General features: G+C 33.6%; 1 protein-coding gene across 1 annotated transcript in view; it reads right to left on the bottom strand.

Moving 5' to 3' along the window:
- DYNC2H1 (dynein cytoplasmic 2 heavy chain 1) overlaps positions 1 to 19,196 on the bottom strand; it is a 175,089-nt gene that overhangs the window by 113,217 nt on the left and 42,676 nt on the right. The window contains exons 43-59 of the mRNA XM_042792803.1: positions 18,699 to 18,945; positions 17,806 to 17,957; positions 17,123 to 17,267; positions 15,755 to 15,857; positions 14,099 to 14,266; positions 13,840 to 13,964; positions 12,467 to 12,715; positions 11,559 to 11,667; positions 10,578 to 10,691; positions 9,602 to 9,744; positions 8,477 to 8,558; positions 7,118 to 7,272; positions 5,273 to 5,410; positions 2,845 to 2,958; positions 1,425 to 1,585; positions 1,138 to 1,261; positions 264 to 385 (exon numbers count right to left, since the gene is read on the bottom strand). Of these exons, the coding sequence (XP_042648737.1) occupies positions 264 to 385; positions 1,138 to 1,261; positions 1,425 to 1,585; positions 2,845 to 2,958; positions 5,273 to 5,410; positions 7,118 to 7,272; positions 8,477 to 8,558; positions 9,602 to 9,744; positions 10,578 to 10,691; positions 11,559 to 11,667; positions 12,467 to 12,715; positions 13,840 to 13,964; positions 14,099 to 14,266; positions 15,755 to 15,857; positions 17,123 to 17,267; positions 17,806 to 17,957; positions 18,699 to 18,945 (2,451 nt within the window). The remainder of the gene's footprint in view (positions 1 to 263; positions 386 to 1,137; positions 1,262 to 1,424; positions 1,586 to 2,844; positions 2,959 to 5,272; positions 5,411 to 7,117; positions 7,273 to 8,476; positions 8,559 to 9,601; positions 9,745 to 10,577; positions 10,692 to 11,558; positions 11,668 to 12,466; positions 12,716 to 13,839; positions 13,965 to 14,098; positions 14,267 to 15,754; positions 15,858 to 17,122; positions 17,268 to 17,805; positions 17,958 to 18,698; positions 18,946 to 19,196) is intronic.

Genomic DNA, 19,196 nt, shown 5'->3' with positions numbered 1-19,196 from the left:
GATGTTCATTTCTCCCTGATACATTTCAGCTGAGACAGGTAACTTGTGATTGGCCAAAAAATATCCAAGGCATAGCTTCCAGGCAAAAAAAAATACTGCAGTTACTTTTTCTGTCTCAGCATGAACATTTTACTACCTATAGATGCAGTATGGTATCTTATATCTTTTGTTTTTAATTAACTTCTATTCCTTCTTGACAGCTTTAGTCTTACCTACCACCGATGGAATTAAGAACATTTATTTTGTAACAGTGTCCAACTTACGTTTCCAACCCAGCCTTTTCTTTTTCCAAAGGCTGAATTCGTTCTAGGACATGGGAATACTGGACATTGGCATTCACCCAAGCCGCTAATGGAGCGGCTGCAGCACTGGCTCGTTTAGCATTCTGAAAAAAGTCAGTAACAGTTACAAGAAAGCCCTTGAAGTATAATGTAGGTGAGATAAATACAGGATAAATAATTGCAACAGATTTATAAGTTATCAACTTAAATATGTCAATTACTCAGCTCCTCTACTGAATTAATCTTTTAAATACTTACTAATAGATTACACTGTAGTCCACCAAAATACATAAAAAAAATAATGGGTATCTTTACAATGATGAAGCTTCACTGAAATTAAGTTTTAAATTAATGTATGATTTATCAATGTGCTCCTTTTCAGGGATTTGCAACTTCCCTTTTAAAAATAAGGAACTATTATTTAAGAATTCCTTTTTATAGCTACTGCCAAATCCATTCTCAAAGATCACCTATACATTTAATCATCATTAGTCCCCCTTTTTTTAATGAAATATACTGTAAAGACTCTTACTGCTACAAGGCCAGAAAGAGCCAGTTACAACTCCTTCATCTGAGTTCTAATTTATACCAGTGACAAAAATCTCTGAGGACTTGACTTCATAATGACCTTATCCCACCTCTCCTCAGTCACCAACAAAATTCTGTTAGAGGTAGCACACAGCAGAGTAATCTCTGCTACACGTTTATCTCTTCATACTGACAAATTCTGTAAGCAGAATTCATCACTTTTTCTCTAATTTAGGTTCATTCTAAAAATTATGTCAGCAAATCAGAATATCATGTCTTTTTTTTCTTTTTGTCTTTTTTCATCTTATGTAATGCAATCAGGAACTACCTTTGGATCAAAAGATGTTCTGTTTTTAGAAAGAAGTTCTTCAACGCTCTCTCGTATTTCTCTTGGAATATTACGGGCATCAAATGTTGCTATGTCCTCCCTCACGCCCCTTTTGGCCAAGAAACTGTAAAAAGAATTAAATAACTAACAAAAGAAGAAGCATATGTTGAAGAGGTTATTTCCATATGAAACCAAAGAACTCTGCACACGTTACTCCTGAATATAACAGAAAGTATTTCATATTGTCAAGTACTGTTTAAAGTTTAAAGCTTAAATAAAATCCTCACCTCTTCATGCTCACCCATGATGTATCAAAAATCCCCATTAGCCGTAAAACTCCTTCTAGTATGTCTCTGATTATGTCAGGAGGCATCCGTAGTGACCGGATTTCTGACAAAGACTCTGGCTTTATGTTTCCAACTGCTAATTTAGCTTCATTAACCAGTGGCTTAAAACATAAAAACACATTAAAAAAAGGGATGAGATTACACGAAACTGAACATTTGCATTTCAGTTTTCATTGAATTTCTTGTTCTTTTTACATATTACCTAACCAATTGCCATTGATGCATATACATGTGCACAAGTTATTAAAAAATTAGTGTTTATTAAGTGATAATAAATATATTCCCACATAAATCAGCATATTATAATCCTAACATTCCCTAACTTTTCATTCAGTACTGCACTTCATAAACAATATAGAGATACTAATCTCAGTCATGTTTGTTTGCTCTTTCATTGCTTAAAATTCCATTGTGATACAGGCATGTTTTAAGAATTATGCTAATTACTGTTTATAGGCATGCCTGAAGATATCTTTGTAAAGATGTGTAGTACAGGTCACAAAAGCTTTCTCTCTCAGTAGCTAAACAAATCCAGACAGCCTTTGCCCTTATCAACAAAGCAACAAAATTCAGAAAAAAACAGAATTTAAAAATTATCATTAAAGACTGCACACCTTACACATCATTCATATTTATCAAAGACCACAGAAAGGGATTTACCCTAATCCTGTATCTTATGTCACTTTCAATACAAGGATATAATTCCTTGGCACCTATGATATTTAAGAGGAAAAAACCTAAGTTGCTGTACTTCTCCTTTATTCTTTAGTACAATTTTAAAATGGATGGGATGAAAAATAGACACTAAAAGCAATGACTGAACAAAGACACATGCTAAAAAACGTGATGCCTAACAGCTGTAAGGTCTCTCAAACAAGCAATTTGCTGCAGTGCCATTAGGATATATAATTTTCAGAATTTAGTAATAACTGGAAATTATCTCCCATTAAAGTCTTTGCATTCAGCTGACAGTACCAAGCCCTATGATATTACCAGCCTGACCAAGGCAAAGTTATATATTTGGTCTATATTAGATATTAGTAATTGGAAAGCATTCCATAAAATCTGCAGAACTCAGCTACAGTCCATGGCAGCATAGAAACAGCAACTGGAATAAGATTTGGCCTGAAAATTCTTTCTGTAATTTAGATCTAATAGAACAAAAATGCCCAAATGACAACCTAAATCTGGTAAATAGAATACTGGTTTCTAATGCATAAAAATTTTAGTATCAAAATAATTTAGACTAAAATTTAAGGAATGCAGGGATAAATTTTACAGAATCAGTTTGCATGGCAAGACTTCAGTAAGTTAAATAAAATCAGACTGCAAAATATTATTTTTCCTTATCAACTCTTACCTGAACCTCTTTTAGTTCATCTTCAATTTTTCTTTTTCTTTCTTCTATTTCTGCAGCCTCTTCTGCTATCCGGTGCTTAATTTTTTCCATTTCTGTTTTTTGCTCACTAGTACTCTGTAAAAAAAAGAATACCTTTACTTTTCAAATTTATGCAGATTTTATTCCTTTGGGTCTCTTATTTCTTTTAGTCTTGATTATAATATAATTTGCACAATGCTAATTACAATACAATATCTGAGACTATTTGATACTTGACAGCTTGACTAGGTAACAAAATTATATGGAATAAGCACCTTTTGCTTTTACTGTGTCTCCTTACCAAGACATCAGTCCCCCTCTAACAGGATAAGAGTGACAGCCTCTGTGCCATTCTTATTACATTTGAAAATAGTATCTTCCTGCTGTTGTCTTTGCAGCTGCTCACATTTCTATTTCTTTCATGACATCATTAAAACTCTCCTTTTCTATAGTGTTCATAAAAGCAGCAGTTGTGTTGGAACTACAGCCTATTAGCTTAAAAATACTAATACATTGTTTACTTTTAAATTTGTACCCATCTGTCTGTAAGGATACCTGTCTTATCCTATACATATATTGTAAGCTGCTTGGGTTTACATCCCCTTCTTTTTCCTGAATTTGTACTGTGCCAACCCTACAGCAGACAGCAGTTATTAGCCATCTCCAGGACTCCTAAGCACTTCAGTACAACAACAAATACCTAGTGTATAAAACTACAATAAAAAGGACCTTACACATCCTTAAGTTAACAAAAAAAAAAAAAAAAACAAAAAAACAAGGACTACTATTATCAGTTACACAGCAAATAACTAAGGATAAATGCATAAAACAAAAGACTAATATTCTAGGCTCAGTTCACCTAAAAGATAGAAAACAACAAAGCTCAGAGTTTATGTTTTTCCAGGATATAACACATTATTATAACCAGTAATTGTCAAGCTGAGCTGAACTCGTACTAGAAGGCAACAGATGTATATAAGCAGAGAAAACCTTGAGATTAATGATGATCTTTCTGAGCACTTAACCCAAGCTATAGACCAGCATGTCATTGAAGACTACATTCAAATCCATAAAACATTAGCTACATAAAACCAGACTAGACATTTCATGCAAATGTAAATGCACTGAATACTAGCTATGACTAAGAAAACCTTAAAATTCAGTTGTAGGTCAAAAGCCTTCCTCTGAAAGATTAAAAGAGTCTGTACGTATTAGAGCCCTCTCTCTTACACAAACTAGAATATCTCAAGTGACATTAAAATGTTAGAGGGCACCTATACTTTATGCTAATCTAAATAATCAGAATTCTACGGAAATTTTTTTTATGTCAGTGGGCCCATCATGACTCACTGCTTTTGGCCTATTCTCTGATTTCATCTTACAATGTAATATGTGCTATTCACAAAACCTGTAACTCTACTGGACAACAGCTGACACATATTTAAAACAGAAATCAGGGAAAATAGCATCCTAAATTCTTAGAAGCCAGTAGTGAACACACCAAGCCAATCATCATTATTCCAATTAATGTACAGGAGGCAGAAAACCCTAAAAGTATTAAAAATTGCCAACAGAAGGAAACTTATAAAAATGAGAAGTAATGCACCTTTAAAGCACTGTGAGCCAAATGGTTTGAAAGAGCAGGCATCTACTTTACTGTACACAGAGAATGTCTTTGTCACTGACCTTTATTTAAGTTTGCTTCAGACCGATCAGACTAAACCAGTGACAAAACAAAGTGTTGTGACAACACATTCATTATGGTTTATCCTACATTTATAATTCCTGGAAGCATCAATGTAGAGATCTATTTTCTGTACAACTGTATTACTTAACTGAGAAAACACTAGTAAAAAAAATTACATCCTCAAAAAACAGAAGGTCTACCTCCGAGCTGAAGAATAAAAATTCAAGGAGTGATGAACACAGGGGTATTATTTAACCTTCTTTGAGATTAACTCATGACATCATGAAATACATACTTCCTAATAGTCCATAAATTTAATTCCTGGTATTTGTTACTTAAAATAGGGCTACTTATCAGTATTTTGTTCGAAGTTCCTATCTGTAATAAACATTATAAATGGATCAGTCTGGATTTATGAAGTCCTAGGAAAAATTTCAGACTAAACTACAGCAGTAAATACTACTCAGGTGCAAAAGCTGCACTGACCTCTTCCTACTCAATCAGTTCAAATATGATTTAAATTATAGAATACTCTGTCCTGTTGCAAGTTTATTCAAGCCTCAGGGCTCATGCATTCCCTTAGGCAAGTTCTTGTAAAAGCATCAGGTTTTGTAACCCTTGAAAAGAATACAAAGCACAGGCAGTTATAGAGACCAAAAATAGAAAAGCATCTCTTTTTTTTTTTTTTTTTTTTTTCACTTTTGATGTGATTGTATACCACACCTGCATAGATACTGTAATTTCTTGAAGGGCAGCATCAGCCTCATCCTGCTTCGTTTTGAGTAAAATGCTTTGTTCTCCAGCTTTTCTGTTCAGTTCATCTACCAGGGCTTTAGCTTCATTCAGCTTTGAAACACCTGCCTAAAAAAGTTTATAAGAAGCAGTTATTTAGCAATGAATTTTAAATGGATTTAAATGAAGTTTGGTTTCAAATAGCATGCACAAGCTTAGAGTGACGTAGACTAATATTCTTAATTCTTTAATTTATGTTCCACACTTTTTTGATATTACTTACATTTTCTTATTATTATTTAACCCAAAAATCAGATTTGACACTTCTAGATGTGTCGCTGTAAGACCTATAACTACCTACAAAAGCTGAAAACAGAATTCTCAGAACAACAAACTTTTAATGGAATAGCAACTTGTATATAATCTTTTTCTCATTAATTCAACAGAATTTCAGCTAACTGATATTAACTCCATATAATTATATCTCCTCTAAAAGCAAATCTACAAAACTTAAGCAAATTGAAACAAATTAGATTATCCTACCTCTGCTTATTTGTATATTCTCTAAAGAACATAGATGTACATAAAACAATGCTTCAACTATGCTTAAGATTATTTTCTTTATCCACACTTTCTAAATCATTTTTTCTGTAATAATCACATAAAGAATTATTTCAAGATATATTTGAGAAAAAAATATTACCTCGAAGATGTTTGGTTTAGGATACACATCTCTAATTTTCATGTAAATGATTACACTTTACTTTTATTTAACCAGAGCATTTAACGAGTAAATGAGCGTTTGTCACAAACAAACCACAGCTACTTTCTAAATAAATAAAAAAGCAATTTCTATCATTACAAATGTAAATCTTCTCAAATTGCTTGCTACACTGATGGAAAAATATTGGCAGGCAGAATATAAACAGTGTAGAATACAAGGCAAGGAAGTAATTTGGTTTTGACAGATGCTTTAAGAAATACAGCTTTGCAAGCGTGGTTTCAGAACAGCAAGTACTGGGAAAAGGAGCTGAAAGGGAAAGGAGAAGAGTAAAGACAGAATTTACAATGTTCTAAAGGGTCATACAGATCTTTCCATAAATATACTGGGGGCAGGGAGGAGGGAAGAAAGTATGACTGGAAAGATAACAATGGGTTTCAAAAATAGCATCTTACGCATAGAGAACAGGAGTAAAGCAACATCTGTGAGGTGGACTGCATTTGGTCTAGAAGCATGTAAAAGTCTGATGTGTGGAAAAGGAATTTGAAATCAATTCCAAAACACAAAATGAGAGAAAATCACAACAAAGGGAATCTTGGCCAAAGATACACAAGAGCACCATGAGGTTAAAGATAACAGTTTGTTGAACTAGAAGGGCACAAGAATCACACAAAGCAGGAAGTTGCTGTAGAGATATAAAGAAAAAGATGGAATATGGAGCTACACGCAGAAAATTTATACAAGCAGAGGCAGGACTTAAATTGATGAAAAGATGGTGAGTTGTTTGCAAAAAAATTCCAATACATATGGGTGAAAAAATTTAACGTGCTCTCAAGTACTTCTTACTCTTGCAAGAAAACATACCCAGTCTGACACATTCTTGAGGAAAAATATTAACAAAACCAAGAAACCACTCTTCAGTCTTTGAGGCATTTGAACAGAGATGTGTGTTAAGATTCATACTATTCCTGTCCTGAAACCACAGCATGAGTACATACCAACAGAGGACACCTCACACAACCACGTTAGCAGGTACAGTCCATTAATACACAAGGCATTGCCAAGTGTGAAAGTATTACGAAAAGCCATATGTTAAAAATATTTTAAATACATACCTGCAAGTGATTCTGCCTTTTTATTAGCTCTCTTCTTTTACTGTTATTGATGGTACTGTATATATGAAGGAATGTCATATACCTGCTAGGCGTTGCTCCATACATTTTACATGATTCATGGATTGCCAGAAATGACTTCAGAAAATCAGAATCACCTGTACAACATCATTTGTTACTCAGATAACATACTCATTCTTATATCACATTAAAATAACTAAGGAAGAGCAATAGAATATGCTTTTTGAGATATGAATTAAGGGCATTCAAAATATCACAAAGAATACACTTTTTTCAAAGTACTCCCAGGGGACAACATATAAGTACATTTGAAATACATATTCCTCAGAAAGAAATATACTGAAATTGTTTCAAAGCTGCAAAAAAATTGAAAATATGTTGACTATTTTAGAAGGGAAGCCCATATGTTTTTGTCTTCTCCCTTGTCTCTCATATCAGGTGGACTAAAGGACTTTTCTGAATATTCCAGATCCTTTAGTTTGTTGAACGGTTTCTCAAGAGAAGCCCAAGGATACTGTAAAATAAATAGTATTCCCCTACAAAGGAAAAAATTGCTAAAACATATCTATATATAAATGAATGCCTTTAATAGGTATTGAGGCATAGATTTAGTACTATGACCTAGCATAAAAATGGACAGTAGCATGAACACTAAATCCTAAATTTGGCCATTATTCTCATGAGCTGGAATGCCTATTAAAAAGCAATACAAAACAAGAAACCTCAAGTGAACCACTTATCATTTTATACTCTCTTGGCTCCATAACTTCAAAGTGCAACTTAGACTAAGGCTTTACAAAGAGTGGCTAAAAAGTGGCTAGTATTAGGCAAATGAGTGCTGGCACTGGTCTCTTAGGTTATGTTTGACACCCTGTTTTTAGAATGGTTAAAATTGAAGTTTCAAATTCTTATGAGAAAGGGGCATTACTCACAAGAAATTAGTTATTAGATATATAGAATTATTAAAGTAAAATAAGCAGGTCTAGGAAAAGAATAATGAAACCATACAGACTGATGAACTCTCAAAACACCAAATTTTGAGGTTGCAAAATAACATCCACATAAAAGGAAGATACAGAACAAAACAAGATGCAGATTAATCAGTTTATAAAACTGAACACATGCAGTGTTTGCTTGTGACAAGAGAGACTGGGTTTCATTATCCAAGATGTATGTTCCAGACTAATGTTCCCTTGCACAAAATGCCTGCCATGTGAACAATACTAAAGTCAATGAATATGCTGGAAAAAAAAATACTCAAAGTATCTATGCTATTATCGATGTCCAACACAGGATTCAGTTACTGTTTAATAATAACTAGTGGGTCCACCTAAATATTACCTGAATGTTTTTTCTTAAGTTCCTTATGCACTTTTCCAGTCTTTTCTTGTTCATCTGAATCACATAGAAGCATTTCAGGTATCTAAAAAAATGAACGTGATTTTTTGTATGAATATTATGAACAATGAAAATATGAGTTAAAAATAAAAAAAAAAACAAAACCAAAACCCCTTCAACCTAGTTTCTCCTTTGAAAACACTGAAAATGATAGCTTCATTCAGAATAAGGTAGTTACAGAATGTTTTTAGCATTAAAGAGATCAAGTCTGCCTTTCCCTGTCACTCATAACTTCCTGTTCAGCCAAGCAGAGGAGGTTTTGCTGGCTGTAGAAAGAAAACTAATTCTCTCGTCCAATAACACAAATGTCAAGGATGTAAAAAGATATACAACTCAACAGGAAATCACAGTCTTAAATACAACTGTTGCAGATACACCACCAGAATTAAACAATGACTAAGTCTAAGTCTTTGAAGTCTTTTTCATGGTCTAAGAGTGGGATTACTTTAATGAAATCATGGCAGCCTTGCCCCTAACAGGATACTGGATTTGGCAATCTCTTAACATATAGGAGTAATATATATTTATTTTTATATATATGTATGTATATCTTTCTTAAACTTACACTGTGAACATCCTGAAATAAGCAGATTACGATCCTAAAAAAGAACACATTGACTCCATTCCATCAAGCAAAACACTTAAAGATTCAAGAATAACGTAAGGTTTACAGTGCAATCTTAGACCTATACACACATAACCTATTTTTAAACTAGCTGTCAAACATACTAGTAACAGCAGATATCATCTGTATAGTTGGCTTTAACACTTTGCTTGTAGTCTATTTGTATTTTGTTCTTAAACGCTGTGTTTGATCAGAGTTAGAGTAGTCAGCATTTTAAGTCAGTCCACAGAGAGAACAAAACAATGTCACTGGTAAAATAACAATGTTAATATTACTTAACTGTTCTGCAGAATTTTCTGTCTTTGTAGGACTGCACTACTGGATTAAATAAGCACAGTGACAATTACTCCTTCACAATTTTAAACACTTTGGTGTTTAAAAGATCAGTTATTTTTGGAGATACTAATTTAAACAAGTTACAGTTTTTAATTAATGCAATTTACCTTTTTCATACTGTTTTCTGACCAGGTTTCCATCCACAAAACCTGACATTTCTTGTACAGTGCTGGATTACTTTCACAGTTTATTGTGAAATTTAAATTGGTAGAATCCATGATCAAGACGACATGTAGATTTTGTTGGATCCCTGAGAAAATGCAACATAATAAATGTGTAGTAGATAACAGTCTGACTACATGATGGTAGATCTATTGCAAATACAACATAATTTACTTCAAATACTTATCACAAGGTAACTTCTGAAAAAAGATACTGCTGTACCACATCACTCTAGGGCACAAATGTTTATAAACAGAACTTAAACAAATTAATTTACTATCACACATTCTCATTATGCATATTACAGTGTATTTTTTTAATTTAGAAGAGCTGACAGTATTTAAAGAGATACCACTAGTTCTCATTCCAATCAATATAGACCAATAGAACCAATTAGAAGTAGTTTCAGGGCCCTTGAGTATGACTGACAGTATCTGTATTCTTTCAGTCACTTTCTTCTATTTATCTGTAAACTGTTTAATCTTCTTGTTGGTCCATGGAAGAAACAATAATTAAGAAACCTACCAGTAAACTTGTTTATGATTACTCAGAATCCACGGTAATTTGTACGTATAATTGACAAACAAAAAGAAAACTCTGTTACTAGATATATAAGCTAAACAAACCAGAAAACAATGGGGACAAAAGCCTTCTTCCTTCTAATTACTTTCAACAGCAGATTTCATAACAGCTTTGCAGAACATTCATGGATACAAAATTTTGGATAGAAGAATTAATTTTAAAGCTAAGGGTTCTGTGCCCTCATATACCACACTGTAATCATTACTCCTGCCTGTTTTTCAATAACTAACTGAAAGTTAAAAATGCACACAAAACAAGGCCCATGTTAGAAATTATTTGTCCATTATTCCACTTTTGTAACATTGCAATAAATTATAACTTATAATTCTGTTCACATACGGTATGTGAAATAGTTGAAAATTGGTCCTGTAAATCCATCTTGTGAAGCTTGATCCTTCAGAGGAGATAGCAGTGGTTCTAATTCTTCTACTTTATACAGCCCAGGAACTTCTCCTATTTCAAGAATGAATTTAAAATGTCAGATCAAATATACTATAATTCTTCAAATTCTTTTGAAGGATTCACTTTAATACTCTGTATAAAGCATTCAAATATGGCAGTATACTTTCATGAGTATCATCCAATGTATTTCAGCATTCTTTTCATGATATCATGAAAACAACAAACCAAATTTGTGATTTAATTTAAACAGCCTACTTCGTTTATATTACTGAAATCTACTTCAAAAGTCATCCAGACTTCAACACTGGATGACAAGAATCTGATACTGTAAGGAGACTTGGATTTGCACCAGGGAGACAGGAAAATCTGGTCCTTCTATCAATCAGTTCTTAAACTACTGCAGTTCCAAAAAACATTTAGTAACTTAGCCTCAGTCCTTCAATGATCTCTCTGATCAAGGGCAAAAGCTAGAAAATAATTATCATCACATTTGTTATTTGTTATTATCATTTCATTACTTTCAGAAAAGTGGGCTGTGCTGGTGTTCATTTAAGTAAAGGACTCAGTCTATACAATCTAGTAAAACATTGGAACACCTCCAGTTTTGAATTTTATTAGAAAAGGGAAGCTGTGAAGAAGAATACATTTCAATTTTGTTATTTTATTATTATAAAGAACTCCTTTGAAATAAGTTACTTAATATGCAACCTTGAGGAACTGAAGGCACCCATACTGTAGGGTAGGTTAAAGAATAGCTACCTGAACTTCTAGTCAGTTTCTCACATACAAGCACAGTGTAGAAAGCTAACTAACACTTCTGGTATGGACATTAAGTTAGGAAATATCATTCAATTCTGCCTCATTGAGCTAATTCTGTGTGGTAACGGTAGTGCCATCACCTTTTTGGACTTGCCTCACCTGAGGACAGTAAACTGTTGATCATCTCAAGGAATGTGGAATGAACAAACTGATAGTCTTCGAGCAGTAATACTACCTGCTGTGCTTCAATGCCCGCAAGCTCCACCACCTAGAAGCAGAGAAGGCATTTAAATCTCAGTATATGGAATATATGTATTAATCATAAAAGAATAATAATATTTCCTTGATTATATATTACATACATATTTTCTCCACAGCACCTACACTAATACATTTAGAAAAGATTACTAGGTGATTCAGCTATGTAAGATATCAAATATAAAGAACATTCTACCTAGATGTACAACTTGGTAATGAAAAAATAATTAAAACAGACTCTTTCATAGACTATATTTACGTTCCAGATGTGATTCAGTTACAGAGTTATATCAGTCTTTTCTGTGGGCTTAGCTCTAGAATTTTCTTTAGCATTGCTGAAGGTATTGGGAAACTCCCGATTCAAGGTTTGCCTTTGTTTTTAAATAATATATACACTTTCATCTATCACTAAAATTTTACTTGGTTCAGCTACTACTCTATTAACTGGCAGACCATAGCAGAGACAGAAGATAAAGATATACACAAATATGAAAATATACACATGAAAAAAACCTTTCCAATATTCACATAAACTTAGAATTTATGAAATCCACAACACTCAAAAACATCTCCAGTATTCAAAAAAGTAGTTTCTGGCAATTATTATAAAGAACAGTATACACATCTAGACACTGAGAACTTCTAAAAATCTACCTGTTTTAGGCAGACTGTTGACATTTTGCTTCTCTTAAAATATCTCTTCACACAGTACTTTTGTGTCTTTCCAAATTCCCACATTCTTTTCTTTTTTTTTTTTTTTAAAAAACACGCCTACAAGACTACAGAATGGAAGACACTGAGTGACTTACATATTTAAGATCATTTTTGAACTGCTTCAGCTCATAGCCTCTGGAAATTTTAGGAGTAATCAGAAGAGCTCCATGCATATGACTAACTAAGGAGGTAACTGTTCGACGACCTACACCACTCCGTCCTGCCAAAAGAAGTGATCCTCCAGGAAAACTTAGCACTCTGTCCACTTTAGACATATAACTGAGGACTTCTTGGAACAGTAAAATCTCCATCTCTTTTTTGTCTCTCCCATAATGAATAATACCCTATTAAAAAGGAAAGAAAAAAAAAAAAGGTGTTGACTAATAATAAATAAAAGCAGTAAGATATGAAAGCATCCAACATTTAAAAGCTTAGAAAAAAAGGGCTTGAAAGCTTAAGAGAACACACCAGTATTCATTACAAACAAATTATACCCTTTACCAGTAATGAACAGATCACATTAGCCCAGCACCAGGATACCCTAGAAGTCTTTGATATATTGAAATACCACTGAATTAATTAATGTTAAATAATGCATCAAAACAAAGTCTGAGTTGTGTCTCTGAGTACAGATTAATTAATACAGAACTTAGAAGAGTTTTTTAAGCGGCTAATAGCTGCATAATTGCAGATTATGGAATTTCCTAGTCAAACACAAATAATAACAGATCCTAACACTAAATTCTGGCTTTGTTATACTTAATAAAAACTCATCTTTGAAGCCCAATGTAATTGTGTAGTCAGAAAAAAAAAAAAAAAAAAAAACAAACAAACTGTCTGATTACTGAGGCTATCAAACTTCATCATTTCCCATATAGTCTATTGGTCACAAGCTGGCAGTTAAGGAGAGGGAGTAGTTTCTCATCTACAAGAGCAGTTCACCAAACACTACTAAGGGGAGATGATAAAAAAATTCTCAACCTGAAAATCAGTCAGCTTAGCAGAGTTAACATGTTTGCATTTCTGCATCAAGTTCATTTTTTCTACTTTACTGTTTAAAAATATGCCAAAACTCCAAACAATCCATTTGTATTTCTTCAAATGAAAATTATGTTAGCAAATTACAAATCCAGAAGGTAAGCATTTAATAAAACACTTCAGTACTCAAACAATACACAAACATATATGCACATCGATGTTTCTCAAAATGTTGTTCATCAAACTGTTGTAAATCACCAGCAAACGTGATTGATGACCCTTCATTAAAATAACCTTGCTACATACCTCCTACTGCCTGCACATAGCATCACAAACCTTCCCTCACTTGACCAAATGCAAAAGATGGTTCCTTGAACAAGTAGCTGACCCCACCCTAAATCTAGTGCTTGCATATTACTTCCTGCAAAAAAAATATCTAACAATAATTGCTGTGAATCCTTGCTGTGTACATTCTTTAATCCTGTCTCACTTTTTGAATAATATCTTTCAGGTCTGCTGAGTTTAGTCTGCCAAGTGGCCTCCCATGTGGTGGTAGTGCCTGTCCTGGTGTGATGAATGCCTCTTGACAAGCTCCCCAAGTTACATAGAAGATATCTGTAAAAATAAGAGAAAACACTCAAAAGTTTAGGTGCTCACCTCATATGTTATCTTACTTGATCAGATTTATTTGATTAGGCAGCTCCTAAACAAATATTTCAAGTTTGTGTAGTACGCCTCAAATGGCTTACCTGCCATATTGTCCAGAACATCTGAGCCCCAATCACCCTGAAACACTTTTAGCAAAACATTATCAAATATATGAAGTTCTTTCATGCCAACAATTTTGTCACGGAACAAACGACGTGCTTCATAAGCAACAATTTCCAATACATAGTCTGCAGTTTGTATTGATGATCCTACAAAATTTAAGGAGAGATTTAACTTTATACATTTATAATAAATTTTATATTTCTCAAATTTTCCATTTCAAAATATGAGATTGAAAATGAGTAAGTGAAATTACATACCATCAGAAGAGCATCAGTAAGGAATAAATAAGAGAAAAAGTAAACATTATGAAGTGTTTTTTAATAATATCTTAATGGATCATTACAAGATAAAATGAAACATATTCTATTAAAATAATTTCCCCAGTTTTGTGTCAGCATTCTAATGAAAATGAACAAGGTGTTGCACACAAAGTAAAAATTAAAAGACAAAATTCCAGGCAATGAAAACAAGGAAATCCAGGAGGCTCTTTTAAAGGGGAAGACAAAGACTGATAATAAATACTAAAATAACAAAAAATACCCAAAACTTTCTGTATTATAAAATGCCAATAGAGAATACAAAGTTTCAATATTCTTGAGAAAAGGCAGGTGAGGTGAATAAATGACATGCCATATTGTTCATCACTGAAAAAGCATATGCACGTGTCACCTTCAGATACAACACTGGTCTCCTTAAATGGGCTGAGATTACCCATTCATTGACTGTCAGTGTGGCTTTTCTGACCTCACTCAAGCTACATCTATGCCATCTGATGATCCCAGAAAATAAATGGAAAGTGAGCACAACATTCTTACCACTTTTATACTCCCTAGCAGCCCTCTGTAACCCTCTAATGAATATAAGAGCTAAAACACAATAAGGAGAAATTGCTCATGATCTAGTAATAATAGCAATCTCAGAGACAAAAACAAGATTAGAAAGAAGCCTACAATGTCTATTCAGAAAAGCACACAAAATTTAATACCTTTACAAATTTCACCATTTCCAAAGTTAAAAAAAGAACTTTCAGACTAGAATGCAATTATCAAGCATTCCCAAATCATAAGAATATTTACACTCTTATATAGATATCTGTAAACTTATACACAGATGAAATAGTTTTCTGGATGTTTTCTATATGTTTAAGGGTGGTTATATTCTTCTTTTGTTAAGCAGGTCATAGATGACATGTATCAGTTGTAGTTCCAGTCACCTCACCAGGTATAAAAAGACAATCATGAAAGGTAATTCTCAGGGAATCCAGAAGACAAGACATATGCTCAAAAAAACCTCAACCTAAAACACCCCCAAAAACAAGAAAATGGTGGGGAGTAGGGGACACACTTCCAAGTTTCCACCTTAGAGAATGCAGTCCCAGCCTACTAACTTCCCCTAATCTATAAAAAGCTCCCACACATATTTAAAACACCACTGGAGTTTTTGAAATTTTTTTACTTTATGTTATGGAATGAACTATAAGGCGTTTTTTCCCTCTACTGAGTCACAGACAGTTCACAGTTTAGAAAGAGTATCACAGGTGAACAAGTTGCATGTGGAGTCAACAGTAAGATATCAATAATAATTTAGGCCATTTTAGAACTGCTTTATGAATGAAAATCAAGTAAGTGACTTACCACCTGCTAAATCATATCTGAATAAACCAAGAACCCACTGAGTAAGAATACATGGTGTAAAAAGGTAATGACTGCGATCATCAACTGTGAATTTTGCTCGTACCTAAAAATGGAAAGGAAGGGGCAGGGAGGAAAAGTTATGCTTTAAAACATAAAGCACTTGGAAATGTAGCTTTAAATTCTTTTAAAATGCCAGATAAATTAATTTTCTACCTGGTCTATATATTCAGATACTTTATTAATGCACTCCTTAGTTTTTTGAAAAGTGTAGAGATGAATTGTTTAAATCTTGTTTTCTGACCACAAAAGATTTTTTCATAATTAAAATATTTCTTCTGTACTGTTTCTGATGCAATCAACTGCACATGTCACCTAGGACTGTTAGTGCACTATTGCCAGACAAAACACACAATTTTTTTTAAGCATTACCAAATATAAAATGCAAAGAAAATATAAAAGTGTAATAAAAAGCTACCTAAATCAGTAACAGTCACTACAAAAGACTCTTATAGAAATAATAACTCTTCCCCCATAGAGGATATTTGAATTTACAACTGTATCTTTAATTCAAAGAATAACTGCCTTCATCAGTTATTTGGTCCTAGTGGGATAAGATTTAAACTTAGATTTCTTAGAACACATTGATAATATCATATGAAACTTCTGCTAACTGGTGCGTGCTAGCCAATACCCACATTCCAGTTAAAGATCGATTATATATCATGGTCCTGTCTAGATGAGGACATGCATACATTCTTGGAACATACAGTAGGCACGTGCATCCCCACAGTACCTACCCCATTAAGGCTATGTACGTGATTAAGAAAAGCAAGTACTTAAGTGTTTTGCTAGGTAGAAGTCCATAAAATTTTAAGTGGGATGATAAAATGAACTTGTGTGTCTAAACACTTATTTTTAACCGTGTAAAATTTTAATAGGTACTCCTTGATGTGTGTAAAGGACCCCACCCTCATGTCTCTCTTCTCTATTCATAACAGCATCCATAACATCTGAGGACATCACCATCTTCGAAGTACACTGTCTCCTGATCCATTAAGTAGGAAAACTACTATCCACATGTTATAAATCAGGAACTGAAAGCACAGATGGGTTAAGGTGCTTGCCAAAGTCATACAATAAATCTGTGGGAAATCAAGAGCACTTACCACTTACTCAGTTTGCCTCAAATACCTAGGATTCTCTGCAAATAAGAAGCTCTAAAATTGGTATCAACACTGAGCAAAAGATATAAACTTGGATTTTAATACTGATAAAACTTCTTATTCTCTTGTTAATATCAAAAGTTAATTATTAAAAAAAAATCAGAATTCTCCATCTTGCTGAAAAAAAGAAATTAAATTTCCATACTTGTTCATATACTTGAACCATAGATCCTGCTAGCTGGTGTATTTTTGGTAAAGAACCCCAGACTGGGTGATTTTTTAGGTTTTTCTGTAGTACAGGTTCCAAGTAGGCACTATAAATGGTTTGCAGTTGGTCTCTTTCTGGGTAGCTATAAAGGAAAAAAAAAAAAAAAAAAAAAAAAAATCATTATGCACTATCATTGTTAATTTTTTTTATTAATAAGATTCGAAAGTTATATATAACTGTTGAAATTACTAAGGAAAATCAATGAATAGCATCTCCATCTAGCAGCTGCGTAAAATTTATCATTTTATTGCAATGGGCCACCCTCAGAAATTTTCTATATACATCTGTAATTGTGTTCACACTTAAAAACAAACAAACTTCTATTCAATTTCTCTAATTTTGTAACCAAGCAGCACCTTAATATAAAGCTGCAGAAAGCAAAATCATCCAGCAGGAAACATATTTCAAACACTTCAGTATCAACAGATAGCTAGAATGCTCCTTAGCTGGCTTCTAGTGCCAAGAGGCACCAAACAGCACTAAATTTGAAGATCCCAGTCTGTTTCAAACGATGAAAGACTATAACAGCCACATCTTCACAAAGACTAAATTGAGCAAGGGCCCTATAAACAGAGGCTGAATCGGAGTTCTAAGGGTCAAACTAACTTCCACATACTTACTCAATTGCACAGACACGAACAATAGAAGTAAATCTGGAGGTAAGTTTATGTCTTCCTAATGTTCCTCCAGCAGACATGGAAGCCACAATTTGGATGTTTTCCAAACCAACCCATTCCAGATTTTCATCATAAAATCCTTTATATGTAAGAACCTTTAATAATTAAAAAATATTTCATTCAAAGAAAGACAACAGTGTATCATAAAAAAAAAAAAAAAAAACCATAAAATAGTGAGAAGTATATCATTATTACTGTTTTCTTAATTGTCAGAAGTATACTACTCCTCCCAGTTTGGTGTCAGTTGCTGAGGGTACACTCTGCCCTATTGTCCAGATTATTAATGAAAATAAACAGACTTCCAACTTGACTTTGTGCCACTGATCACCACCCTCTGGGCCTCCCTGCCCTGGCTTTCAATCCACCTCACTATCTGCTCATCCAGTCCGTACATCAAACAGCTTTTCTGTGAGGATCTTTTGGGAGACAGCAACTAGGGCCTTAGTGAAGTCCAGGTAGGCTAGATCCACTGCTCTCCCCTCATCTATCTGGTCTGTCATTTCATCACAGAAGTTTATCAAGATGGTCAAGCATGACTTGCCCTTAGTGAATACATGCTAACCACTCCTGATGATCTTCTTGTCATTCATATGCCTACTGCATTATAACTCATTGAGGTGAGCTCTATCTTTATTTACTTCTGCATATAAGCCAAATAAAAAATATCTTATTTCTGGCTGACACCTATATATTCTATCGAAGTACAAACAAAACTACTGTCAATACAGCTGCAGGATGTTAATTCTGAAAATAATCAATATAGGTATTTCCTGCCTACAATAAACTATTTCCAGCATAATTAAGTCTCTTTATAAATAACAGACATAAGTGTTCACCTGCTGTAGAAAAGCCACGAGAGTGCTTGTTCCCCATTTATCAGGTTTGGGTAGGTTGATATCCTTTAAGTACAAAACAAGCCTTTCACAGTCCTTTGGTCTGTATACTCGCCCAGTGTTTGTACTGATTACAATGCAAGTTTGACTTAATTTTTGTAGAAGATGTTGAGAAGTAGTTTGTGCACTGCAGTGAATGGTAGCAATCTGAGTGGATCGGAGTTGAGAAAATGCATAATGAAGCAGCATCCTAAAAAAGCAAATGTGTACATACATCTAAGCATAAGTAATACATAAATGTATTAAAATACTGTGTATACAAAGATATTGTATAGTTTTTTAAGTAAAATGCATACACTAAATACTGCATTAATGTAATAGGAGATGCATGAGGTTTGCTGAACTAAACATTCTTGCCTTTAAAACTGTAATATTATTGAATTTCTTGAATGGAAAAAAGTGTAGCATACAGCTGCACAAAACAAATACCTAGCCTAAATA

Source organism: Tyto alba, unplaced genomic scaffold (genome assembly GCF_018691265.1).
Source record: "Tyto alba isolate M040663 unplaced genomic scaffold, T.alba_DEE_v4.0 Super-Scaffold_2, whole genome shotgun sequence".
Taxonomy (NCBI): domain Eukaryota; kingdom Metazoa; phylum Chordata; class Aves; order Strigiformes; family Tytonidae; genus Tyto; species Tyto alba.
The sequence above is the reverse complement of the archived record's forward strand: the minus strand, read 5'-3'. Positions and strand labels throughout refer to the sequence as shown.